The following is a 12879-nucleotide window of genomic DNA, read 5'->3' on the forward strand; positions in this document are numbered from 1 at the left end:
AATTCATTTCAGCTCTATTTAATTCAGTCCAGTTCAGTTCAATTCAGCTCTATTCAGTTAGTTCAACTCTACATTTCAATTCAAAAAAATCAAAACAGGCCTTAAATACATACCGTTTGTTTTTTAATGATGACATGTTAGATAATGATTGGTGTGAAAATTTTGAAAATTAAAAACAAAAAAGACAAAAGTAAAAGAAAAAAAAGGAGAAGTACATCACGAGTTCACGACATGCATGGGGAAGGTTGAGGCCTCTCATTACCTAAGCCCTCTTTATATACATTTAAGATTAACCATATATTTTGGGGGATATACAAATTACAATACTCCCTATGTTTCTTATATATATATAAAACATATTTTTTGAGACACAATCTTGACCATTAATATATTTAATTAGAGATTAGTAAAAATTATGAAAAAATTTAATTACAGCATAAAAGTAGACATTATGACAAATGTAACAATATATTATATGATCATATTTATATATTACTTCCTCTGTTTTTTTTACTTGACCTGTTTCTTTTATCACGCTTGTCAATGCAAAACTTTAACGATCAATAACTTAAATTCTCTATAAGTAAAAGTTATAAAAGTTATACATTATGATAATACTTATTGAACGAATCCAAAAAGATCATACATGAATATATTTTCCTAACATATTATTCACAAAAGACGGTCAAAGGAGGGGTGGTGAATAGTGTAAAAGTCAAAGCGGGTCAAGTAATAAAGAACAGAGGAAGTATGTATTTGTAAAAAAATATTAAATCAATAATGATAAATGATAGTGGAAAATTCCGAGCCTGGCTTATAAAAATCGGAAGGAGTAGTTATTGTGCAAACTGCTAATCAAATTAGAGTTAAAGAGTGAAGTATCGAGGAATAGAGCTATCGTCCATGTGATTTTTTTTTTTTTACATATAAGGTGTACGAGTAGCCCCCACCTACCACAGGTAAGGGTGTTCAAAAATACCCGACCCGCTGGACCCGACCCGTTGACCCGCAAAGTACCCGACGGGTTTTTTATTTTTTTTCAAAATTCGCGGGTCGGGTACCCGACCCGCTAAAATGTCATATTTGCGGGTCGGGTAATGGGCCGACCACTAAGTGTAGCGGGTACCCGTTTAAATACCCGGATTTTTTTTTTTTTTTTGGCTGAAAACTCCCTTTCCTCCTTTAGAGAATTTAGGGTTACTCACTAAGTCACTTTGCTGTAGGCCTGTAGCCGCATCTCACTCTCACTTCTCTTCTCTCCCCTCTCTCCTCCCTCACTCTCAATTTCTCAAACACTCTCAATTTCTCAAGCAACCACCGTCCTCCCTACGACCACCTTCCTCCTTCTTAGGCGAACACCTTCATCTACAGTTCACCAAACCTCTGCGATCCCTCACTGACTCACCGTTAGGGGTGTTTGCAGTTCGCCGTCCTCTGCAGTCCACCGTCCTCTGCAGCTGTCCACCGAATCTCTGCAGTCCCTCTTAGGCGACCACCGAACTTCCGCAGTCCCTCACCGTCAACTGTCCACCGAATCATACGTATATTATAGCCTCATAAACCGTGAACAAGGTTAATCTTTGTTCAAATTTTTTTGGGTTAATTTATTTGTTGATGTTTATTTAATTTATTTTCAATTACATTTTTTAGGGTTAAGTAATTATAGTTTTCTTGTTAATTCTTTGATCAGAAAATGTCTTTAGATGTCTTGACGGGGGAAAATCGAATCAAACAAATGGAGATGATGATTCTGATGATCTTGAGATCTTGGAGGTGGCTTCATCAAGGCCTAAGATAAACATATCTTGTAATAAATAAACACATCAGTTTTTTTTAATGAAAAAAGATTTTTTTTTTTTAATTAAATCAGCAGGTTTTTAAAGCATATACATTATACAACAATTTTTTTTTTTAAAAAAACATATATATTAAAATTCGGGTACCCGAGCAGCGGGTATCCGCTTTTAGCGGGTCGGGTAATGGGCCGCCTAAATAACTACCCGCACTTTCGGGTACCCGCACTTCTGGGTACCCGGTTATGAACACCCCTAACCACAGGAGGGGAGATAAATAAGGTTCGAAACCCCGTCACTCAGTGGGGGATGGAGGGACTAACCATCCTCCATCTCCTAGATCCTCTCATCCTTGTGAATTATGATAAACTATTGAACTACTACGAATTAATTAACAAAGACACTTGTAATTACGAAAGAGTAAGGCAAATTGCATTTGTCAAGGTAATTGTAATGGTGACTTGATTAGAAATTAGATAAGACGGAAGTAACTGTTCAAATTAAAATGGCCGTCGGAAGAAATTTCATTAAAATTTTAAAATATTTAAGGATGAATATTATAGAAATTTCTGGTTTACAAATTCAATATGTTATATTTTTAATTCTCGACGATTTTGACCTTTTGAGGAAATATGTATCAATGTATGTATACTTCATTTTTTTCAATGGGCTTTTTATTACTCTCTCCGTATTTTAATAAGTGTTATAATTTGACTATTTTCATTAATGAGTTTGCCTTGATTAATTTACTAATATATACTTCCTCCGTTTTCTTTTACTTGCAACACACCTTTTAAGTACGCAGTTTTAGGAGATGATTAGTGAGGGTAAACGAGCGATTTTATCAATATAATTTTTACACGAAAATTAGAATAGGGTTAAGAATCATTTGTAAAAATTATAATGAAAAATTTGTCCGTTTACATTACATAAACCCGACCTCAAACCACGTGCCACAGGGCTGTGTTGCAAGTAAAAGAAAACGGAGGAAGTAAAAAATAAGGAAAAATTGTTTCTAATAATCCCACCTTTAACCAGTTTGCTATTAATAATCCCACCTTTAGATTATTATTTAATAATCCCACCTTTGTAGGGGATCATCTTCTATTGGTCCCTTATGACCGGTAACCTGAACATTGGGTAAACTTTTTTTTTTTTAATTTGAGTGACATGTGTCACTAAATAATTGGTCAAAAATTGGTAAATAAATTTTTTTTTTTTTAAAAAAAAAAAACTAATTTTTTCTTTTTGAAAACCCAGCCAGCCCTAACAAACTCCGACAGCCCCTCCTCCACCGCCGAACCCCCATCCCCACAGCCACCCATTCCCACCCTTACCTACAAAAAACCGACCCAATTCCAACCCTCACACCCACGAAAACCATTGAACCCCTTAATATCAATGAATTAAAAAAAAAAAAAAAATCAATGAATCAATTTCTTCAAGGGATGGCTTGAGGTTGAATTTGGGTAAGAGTTTCGGGGTTTTACGGTGGTTTTCAGCGGTTAAAGGGGGTTTTCGGCGGTTAAAAGGGGGGTTTTGGCGGCTGGGTTGGGTTTTTATGGTGGTGGTTGTGGTGGTTTTCGAGGGTGGGATTCTGGTCAGGGGTTGCTTTTGGTCGGCGTGGGTGGTTTTCGGTAATGTGTGGTTTCGACCGGCCAATTGCGGGGGTTTTGGGTGGCAGCCGGTCGGTTTTTGGTGGGGCTAGGGCAAGGTTTGGCCACCGTTTGGGTTCACAGTGGGTGAGGGTGGCTGGTGGGTTTAATTTTTTATTTTTTCAGTTTTGTTTTTTAGTTTTTCAGTTTTTTTTTTTTAAGTTTTATTTTTCAACCAATTAAAAAACGACACATGGCATATTAACCTATGAAAACAGGTTACCAACAGGTTAGGGACCAATAGAAGAAGATCCCCTACAAAGGTGGGATTATTAAATAATAATTTAAAGGTGGGATTATTAATGGCGAATCGGTTAAAGGTGGGATTATTAGAATCAATTTTTCCAAAAAACAAATGTTATTATATAATACATTATTGGTTTCGTTATAACGTATTCTTTTAGAATATCATTTTCCTATAATTTTATTAACATAATATTAGACAATTTAATGGTCAAAGTTGTGTTCCAGCATGCGTGTTTGGTCAAACTGTAATACTTATTAAAACACGGAGGTAGTATGATTTTTGTAATTTTTCGCTTGATCAAATTTTATTTTTGAACTACACCATTTGTGTGTTTCTTTTGTGTTTTATGATTCGTACATAATAACAATAAAAACTAGTTATTGGTCGGGGCGATGTCCCGGGTCATTATAAATTTATTACTTTAATTGAACTATATATATTTTGGCTTGTTTGTCATTGAGAGCTTAAGTGGTGGTTTTTTTTTTCTAATATTTATTTAATATGATAGCTTAAGTAGTTTGTTGCTTGTTTGAGTTGGTTTGATTATAAGAAAAAAAAATTTACATTAAAATCATAAAAATATTATAAATTAAATCTTTATAAATTTGATGTCAAAATATATACTACTCCATAATGCACAAAAATCTTTTACTCTATGATTACAATTTTATGAGTTAATGTACAAAATAAAAATGGAGTAATGTTTAATTTCTTACTAACTTTATTATTATGTAATTATTAAGGAGTTACAGTCCAAGGGAAATAGTCATGCAATGAAGAGTTTATCAATTAAGCTTAACATTAATACATGAAAGTTATTTTTGTTATTTTTCGCTTGATCAAATTTTATTTTTGAACCACACCATTTGTGTGTTTCTTTTGTGTTTTATGATTCGTACATAATAACAATAATAATTTGCGTGGAATCATGTTGAGATTAATTTATTTATTTTATAAGAACATCATTTTAATTAATAAATGATATCATCTACGAAGTATTTTTTTTTATTACCTATTACTCATAACAATTAGAGATATTAATGAATAAAGTTATCTATTGTAAAGATCAAAGGACATCATTTTAATAAGGAAAATTTGATTTAAATAATCCAACCTTTGACGTATTTATTTTTAATAATCCAACCTTTTGATTATTATACAATAATCCAAGCTTTATATCCCATTCTATTTTATCAGGCCAATATGACCACTTACCTGATGAACCGGTTTTTTTTCCTTTTTTTTTAAACCTCTTTTCATTTTTTAAAAAATTCAATCAAAATAAATAAAGAAAAAAAAACCCCCCCTTCATTTCTCACCCTTCCCAAGCCTTTCCCACTTCCCCAAGCCCACCACCCTCCTCTCTTTTTCTCTTACCCCATAGCTGCCACCACCGCAACACCACCGTCACTGGGTTGGTGCCCACTCAATGACCCCCAGCCACTAGAATACCACGCCTTATTGCTCCAACCGACAACCCCCATACAACCTCTCTCCTCTTTCGCCTGAAACCACCACACAACCCTCATCGCCACCGCACCACTTCCCATACTACAACCAAAGCACCCATTCAACAGCGCAGCCTCGAACAACAGTCGTTCAAGTAATTCACAACAACCACCCACTTTGGCCACAACCAACGGTGGCCGTAACATCTCACCACCACCATGACCGCCATCGCTAAACCACCGCAAGCAGCCACCAATTACAACAACATCGACCTAAATTAGGGGTAAATTCTAAGGTTTTGAAGATCGAAAATTTCCTACAAATGGAGGGAAATTGAAACAGAGAGAGAAAGAAAGAAGAAGAGAGATTTGGAGGAGAGAGAATTTAAAAAAATCGGCGGTGGCTAGGGGTACGGTTTTCCATAGTTTCGATGGTGGGTGGGTGTTTCTGGATTCGAAGTCGGGTTTCCGGGTTCGGGGTGTCGTGTTTCGACCAAGGTGGTGGCTGGTGGATTGGGGTTCCTTGCTGCCGGAGGTGAGGTTGAGGTGTGGTGGGCAAAGGTCTGGCCGGAAATGGGTAGCCAATCATGGAGGTGTGGAAGGGAGGATTGGAGGAAGAAGATGAAGAGGAAAGGAAAAAAAAGTTTTTTTAAAATAAAAATAAAAAAAAAATCTAGACAAATAATAATGCGACACGTGGCAGGTGACATATTATTATAGGTTAAGTGACCTGCATGGCCTAATAAAATAGAACACCCCACAAAGCTTGGATTATTGTATAATAATCAAAAGGTTGGATTATTAAAAACAAATACGTCAAAGGTTGGATTATTTAAATCAAATTTTCCTTTTAATAATGTCAAGTACAATTGTAAAAAGGAACAAAGGAAGTATGAAAAATAAAACTACATACATGAATATGATTGAGTTTTATGCGTAACAATTCTAACATATAAGGAAAAATTCTAGTGAAGCTAATTATATGCATTTGAGCGTACACAGTGGTATGTGCACTTTTTTCGCTCAACTTTGTTGTTTTTACTTTGTACTTCCTCTATTTTTTAATACTTGTATGGTAACAGTTTGACTTTTACAATATTCATTTGCTTCACTTTAACTTTTTTTTTTTGAAACCAGCTTCACTTAGCTTTAACTAATATTGGTGATTCATAGCTAAGAAAAAATATAGTATCGTGAAATTTTGTTTGATTCGTCTCAATTTATACTATTTTAATATCAAATGTATATAATTTTTACATATTGATAATTAAAGATATTAGTTATTGAAATAATACACCGGCATGAGTAAAAAGAAAAGTATTATAAATATAAAAAATAAACAAAGGAAGTATTATTTTTTTTACTCATTTTAAAGTAGTGCGGTTGATTTTCTTGCTTACTTGGAGATTGCTTATTTTTGCACTCGCGGGCACATGCATTAGATGTTGCATAGGCTTTTGCAGTAACTTTTGGGTTGAATATAGCTCTTCAATCTATTATGCAATTGATCGACGTGAAAGTGATAATATGATTGTAATTATAAACCGAGATAAAAAATAGATGGTTCAAGTGTTATTTTAGGTGCGTGATTGTTATGATTTTTTTTTTTCCAGTTTTACGCATGTTTATAGATCGAGAAGCAAACATATCATAATTAATTGCAAATAATAGATTATACCGTGAAAGATGGGTTGGAAATGGACAAGCGTTATTACGAATGTATTTGCAATAAACTTGTGCCCTTCTAATGAAAATGAATGCCTTTTTGCTACCCACTTGCTATGTGTGGTGTTAAAATTATTAATCGTGACTCCAACTCATGTGTCACGTGTCATACATAAGCCAAATTTTGTATGTTATGTAGTGGCGAGTCATATCATGCTTCTCCTAGAAATCGTGGCCTTGGCCCAATGTACTATTCGACATACACAATCTTGTGTCGTGTCGTATTGTGCCACAAACCCCATATCGTACTTCTCCAAAAAAATCCTGGCCTAGACCCAATCTACTACGAGTACCCAACATACACAATAACATGTAATAGATGCACCTAACTCTAGTACACCCGAATAGCGGAGTGCATATAAGAATTTTCAGCAAAGAAGAGGAGTAGAGGAAAGAAAGAGTCAATTAATAATATTGGTTTTTCATAAACATGGGAGTCGTCAATCAATCAAACACGCCAAAAACACATTATTAAAAACGTACTCTTATTTAACATTTAACAATACTATAATATGGACCCCAATTTCCATGCTTCTCTTCCTCCAATTCCATGTATGACTACCCACTAATTCCCATATTCTACTCCTACTCCTAACTCTGTCATCTCTCTGTCACTCCTCTCTTTCTCTCTCCTCCTTCATCTGCTTCGCACGTCTTTCTTCTACTCTTTCTCTCTCTTATATTCTTCATAATTCTGTTATAATATGGGATCATGTGTATCATCTTTCCATAATAATTCTGGGTCTTCTAAACTTGATCAAATTTCTGTTGTTCCTGATTCTTCGATGCCACCCACTCCAATCAAAGATAAACCCACCAATGTTGACCCTCAATTTGTCTCCTTTAATCGTAAATCCCGTGTTTCTCCCTTTAATTCTATTTCAAGTCTTCGCAGTATTGGTGGTAAATTCATCTCTTACTTTCTTAATTTGATTTATCATTTGTTTTTTTTGGATGTTGTATGAATCATGGTTCGATGAAACGAATAAATTAACTAACTATACCCGTTAAACCTCGGGAAAAGAGAAGGGTTTACTTACTGGGGTTATAAGTAAATAATACGAAGTAATAAGTACTTGTATTACTACTTCCGTTATATATTATTTACAACGATTTAACATAAAGTAGAGATGAAAAATGTCTAATCATTGCAAATAATATGTAACGGGAGTATAAATTATGGGTTTTATTTTATGTTTTTTAGTTTGTGGTAGGTGTTGATGATCTGGGAGTTGAGATTGGTGGTTTATTCGTTTTGATATGAGGACGAACACTTGATTGAATTATGGCCTGCTTTTAATTTTAATTATTGCCTTTTGTTTTTGTTTTTTAATGATGTTCTTTTTATTATTTAGTGCTATGAATAAACTTTTAGTGACAATAGATTTTTTCTGCTTTTTTGGCTTCTACTGTTGGGCTAATTATTCTTGATTAATCATGATAATTGTATTGATTATGTTAGAGTCCTGTCATATCAAGCAAGACTTGATCAAATGGAGGATTAGTAATTGGTTGGTGGTGGAGATTCGCTTATCCTTCCTTCACCCCTCCACAAGACTACGACTTGTGAAGACGGGATTGGTAGTTGTGGAGGGGTTGAGTCATATATCTTAAACTTACCCCGAGAAAAAAAATGACTAGTAAAAATATATGAAGTAATTTGTACCAAGTATTAAATTTTTTAAGTTACTATAGGCGTAACGTATAAGTTGTTTGTACACGTTTGACGGGTAAGGTGATGTATGGTAGACTTATTGACTCTGTATTTTAATATGGCCCTCCATTTTTGTTTAGCATTGAAGGGTTAAATTGGGGAATTGTTACCTCCATTTCGGGTCAATCTATTACCCTATAAGAGGGGTGTTCGAGTCAATATATTATCCTATGGGACGGGTGAATAATCTAATTATATATTCGTATTACCCTTTTAGTATTTTGCTACTTGCTAGCAGTCGATTTCTCTTGGAACTCTGTGTTTTGGTGTGTGTGAATTGTTGTGTTTAACATGTTGAGCTCCCACTTCCCAAGTGCTATGACCTTGGCTGTTTCATGAACATATAGTTTTTAATGTCTTCGGTCTAAATTCAACCTGCTTTTAATATCGTGGCTTACACAGTCTTCTAACATGAAACCAATATAATAAAGTTGCAAAAATTGTGATTTGCGACGACTGTAATTCTTCTTTTCAAGGATCAATGGAATTTTTATCAGGCTTACTTTCCTAGGAAAATCAGCATTATTTACTACTCCGTACTTAGTAGGGTAGTATAGGCGTATGTTGTAACATAGAAAGGAGAATGAATCGAGGTTACTACTAGTTTTTTAATGTGTTGCAATGGTTGCTTCTTCATTATACGACACAAACTGTTTTCATAACTGCTGTTGTACATAATACATTGACCTGTAGTTAGTATTGTCTAATAGAATGCTTGAAAATTTCCTGTTCTAGATGAGGATGAGAATTTCTTTCCATGTCAATGGTTTTTCTCAGAATATAGAACTCACTATTTCCTTCCGTTGACAGGCAGCAAAGACGAAACCTTTTATGACACCCAAGGTTGGCTAGACTCGGATTGTGATGATGATTTTCATAGTGTGAATGGAGGTAATGAGATCTATATAATCAGGATGATTGTATTATATATTAAGTATTTGTTATTCTGTTTATGGTTGGCAATTTGACATGACCACATGATTTACTAAGATTACTATCATATTTTCTGCAATTGTGCTCTCTGCCAATTTCCATGAATTTCAGTTGTATGTTCTGTTTTTTTTTTTTTTCCTACAGATATACCGATCAACTTCATGAGCTTCTTTACAATAGTTTTGTGCTCGTAGTCTCAACATCTGCCATATAGATTGATTTCTTTACCTCAAATTGAACTTTATATCCTTATGGAAGGCCTGGGGGTAGGGTGATTTGGTTGAGAAATAAATTCCCCTGCTGCTAAGTGCTAACTTTGCTCGGGAAGTTCATTGAGCAGTATAAAACCTCGAGACTTTCTTTCTTTTAAGAGAACAAAACCAAGTATTAAAAAACACATCTGAGTTAAAATTGATAATTATTGACCCAGAGCTAGGTAAAAAAAAAAAAAAAAAAACATGAGCTAAGGCTTACATCTAGGAAAGAAAGAAGGATAATACATTAATATCTTTTATGTTAATACTACCTCCATTATAGATTATGTGCAACGATTTGACATAAAGCAGAGAGGAAAAATGTCTAATATTTGCACATAACCTGTAACGGAGGTAGTATTATGGTTTGGTGCTTGAACATTGATTGATAGCCATGACAATGACAGGAATGCAAAAAGTTATGGGGATAGATTAATACAAACCCAGATACACTTATGGTTTTCTTTTAAGTGGTTGTCAATTTTCATATTTTTAGTGGTTTTGAGTTTAATTCTTGTACTTGTATGATAACTATGCAGATTTCACTCCTTCTCGGGGCAATACTCCTGTCCATCATGATGGAACTCCTCGACTTAGCAGAGTGTTCTCCCCACAAGTTAGTAGGGCTGTTTTTGAAGGCAAAAAGCATATGCGTAGTGGTAAGTGTGACAAAATCAGGATGTGTTTCTCATTCTTTGTCTGCTAATGTCATACCATTAAGTACTACTTAATGGCATACGAATACTATTTATATTAGTGGCATGTTAATATCATTTTTGATGTTCATCATTTCAGTTTTGAGATACTACTTAATATTGTTCTGTATCGAGTAAAGAGTATGATTTTCTATAGACAGTATTTTTGAGGGTTATTTTTCTTGATGCAGCATCATACCAGTCTCGAAGTAGTCCCTTAGCTCGCCGGAGTTTTTCATCTACCACTCAAGCAACTGGATCCTTTTCTGAAGAAGTGGTTGGTCCTATTTCAGTTACATCCTCAACAATCACCCCACCAACTAAGAGCAAGAAGCTTCTTGATCTTTTTAAAGAAAGCATGAGAGAGCGTGGTGATGTAGGCCTAACTCCATTTCTAGATTTGCCACCGAAACCACCAACTAGAGCCCCATCTGGTTTGCGCTATGTATCTATCAGTGATCCTGTCGATGATGATCATGTGCACGTAAAAGAAAAACAAGGGAGATTTTCACATGGCTGTTTTCCAAAATTGGCTTATGTTCGTAGCTTAAGTGGAAGAAAGAAGACATCTTATCCTCCTATGGACGACCTAAAAGCCTGAAAAGAGCCAGACTGCTGTAATTCTCAGGTTAGCTGTAATTCTCATTTTGCCTGGTGTAGGAAGATTACATTGCTTATGCAATCTTCAAGGATCGATCTTAGTACAATGTACAAAGTAAGTGATAAGGCGGTGTTTAATAATTGAGGTGCTAAGTTTGGTCATTTTCGAGCCTTGTATACTTCCATTTTTCTTGGCTTCTTGCCTTGCTATGTAAATAGATACCGTGTAGAAAATGAGGTTACATCGAAAGATGTTTACTAAAGTATTTCGGAAACAATTAGTGGCTATTCTACCTTGCCTGTGATCAGGTCATGTATGTACTTAAATCGTTATGGGGCTAGTTTGTAGCCTTGTATACGGTTTTAAACTTAATCAATGCTTGTAAAAAGCCTAAGCTTCTTGCTAATAGGTCTTTATTTGTTCATCTCTCCGGCTGAAACTTGGCTTATAGAAGTTTGTTATAACAAGTCGTTAAATGCATTCATACGAACTTCTTAAATTTTCATCTAGTAATTAGTGTACATAGCACATTGTACTACGTAAATGATATAAATGGTGTAATACGTTCAATTGGTCATCTAAGAATGAACTAAATACTAACATCTTAAATTTTTAAGACACACGCAACTACGCAAGTACTCGTATATTCTTATGTATAGTTAAAACATGTAAATTACAAATGTGATTATACAACCAAGGACTAAACATTGTCAAAACATCTGCCAAATAACGACCAGTAGGAAGTATTTCCTAACACATAAACTCATCACAAATTGAACAATACAAATCAACTAGATAATTCAAATTTTAACAAATGTAAACAGTCTAAACTCTACATTAAAAAGAAGATTGAGATTCGTATATTTATACACCATTTTCACACCTTGATGTTAAAATTACACAACGAGAACGAGCTAGCTACTATCCAAATTAATTTTTAATAGTGTGATTGTGTGAAAAAGAAGTTTTGTTTTTATTAATTACTACAAGTATGACTTAGTGTTGAATTCAAAAACGTGTCTTATCTTATATGAGTGTGGTACGCGTCACTTTTAGTTTGATTATAATTTTGAGTTGATTGATTCATTTGTAAACGTGTAAATGTGTAATAATACATCCTCTCTAATTACTATTTTTAATCTTCTCTTGTTTATTTTATTTTCGCCCATTTGTCAAACTTTTAGATTATTTAGTCAACGATATTAGATATTATAGGAGCAATATCAGATCCTATGAGAGCTCCTTAGCTGGTGGCCGGATTTATTGGCCGGTTTAACATATTCTCACATAAATTATTACTCCCTAATGTATTCCAAATATCTTATACACTTTGACTTTTATTATCTTAATTTAGTTATCAAGTAAAAATTATAAAATTCATCAAAACAGTAAAATAAAATTATAAAAACTTTTACTCCTATTCTATTCCTTAATTATAAACAGGAGTATGAATTAAGAACATAAATCTAATATCTTCTCCTAAAAAGAAAAGTAAATTCAACAGGAAAAAAGGTTTTCAGGAACGGAGGATGTATTTGTTATTTATAAGAAAAAAAGTTAATAGTCTTGTAAAAAAAAAAAAATACGAAGATTTCTCGTAATTACTGCTAATTTTTTCATATATTCTTACGTAGAAAATATTCAACCTACTCCGTCTATTATATCATTATATTACTATATAAGGCTTTGTTCAGTTCACCTTACAAAAAAATAATATTCAGTAAAAATAAATTCAATTCAGCAAAATTAGTTTCAATTCAATAAGAATAATATCACTTCAATAAAAAAGATAACTCTAAAGAAAAAATTAATAG

General features: G+C 33.9%; 1 protein-coding gene across 1 annotated transcript; it reads left to right on the forward strand.

Annotated features, from left to right (window-relative positions):
• The first annotated feature begins 7390 nt into the window (after positions 1-7390).
• Positions 7391-11489, forward strand: LOC145636789 (uncharacterized protein At3g27210-like). Its single transcript, XM_081688361.1, has 4 exons — positions 7391-7771; positions 9393-9473; positions 10309-10428; positions 10656-11489. Exons 1-4 carry the CDS (start codon positions 7573-7575, stop codon positions 11063-11065), a joined length of 810 nt encoding a protein of 269 aa, XP_081544487.1. The 5' UTR covers positions 7391-7572; the 3' UTR covers positions 11066-11489.
• The last annotated feature ends 1390 nt before the right edge of the window (positions 11490-12879 follow it).

Source organism: Chenopodium album, chromosome 1, assembly GCF_948465745.1.
Source record: "Chenopodium album chromosome 1, dcCheAlbu1.1, whole genome shotgun sequence".
NCBI classification, from domain to species: Eukaryota; Viridiplantae; Streptophyta; class Magnoliopsida; order Caryophyllales; family Amaranthaceae; genus Chenopodium; species Chenopodium album.

Bases quoted from the DNA above. Each gene is read 5' to 3' on its own strand.
- LOC145636789 (XM_081688361.1), top strand. From the start codon at position 7,573: ATGGGATCATGTGTATCATCTTTCCATAATAATTCTGGGTCTTCTAAA. The intron at 9,474-10,308 runs GTAATGAGATCT...ATAACTATGCAG, and splicing joins TTTTCATAGTGTGAATGGAG to ATTTCACTCCTTCTCGGGGC. The intron at 10,429-10,655 runs GTAAGTGTGACA...TTCTTGATGCAG, and splicing joins CAAAAAGCATATGCGTAGTG to CATCATACCAGTCTCGAAGT.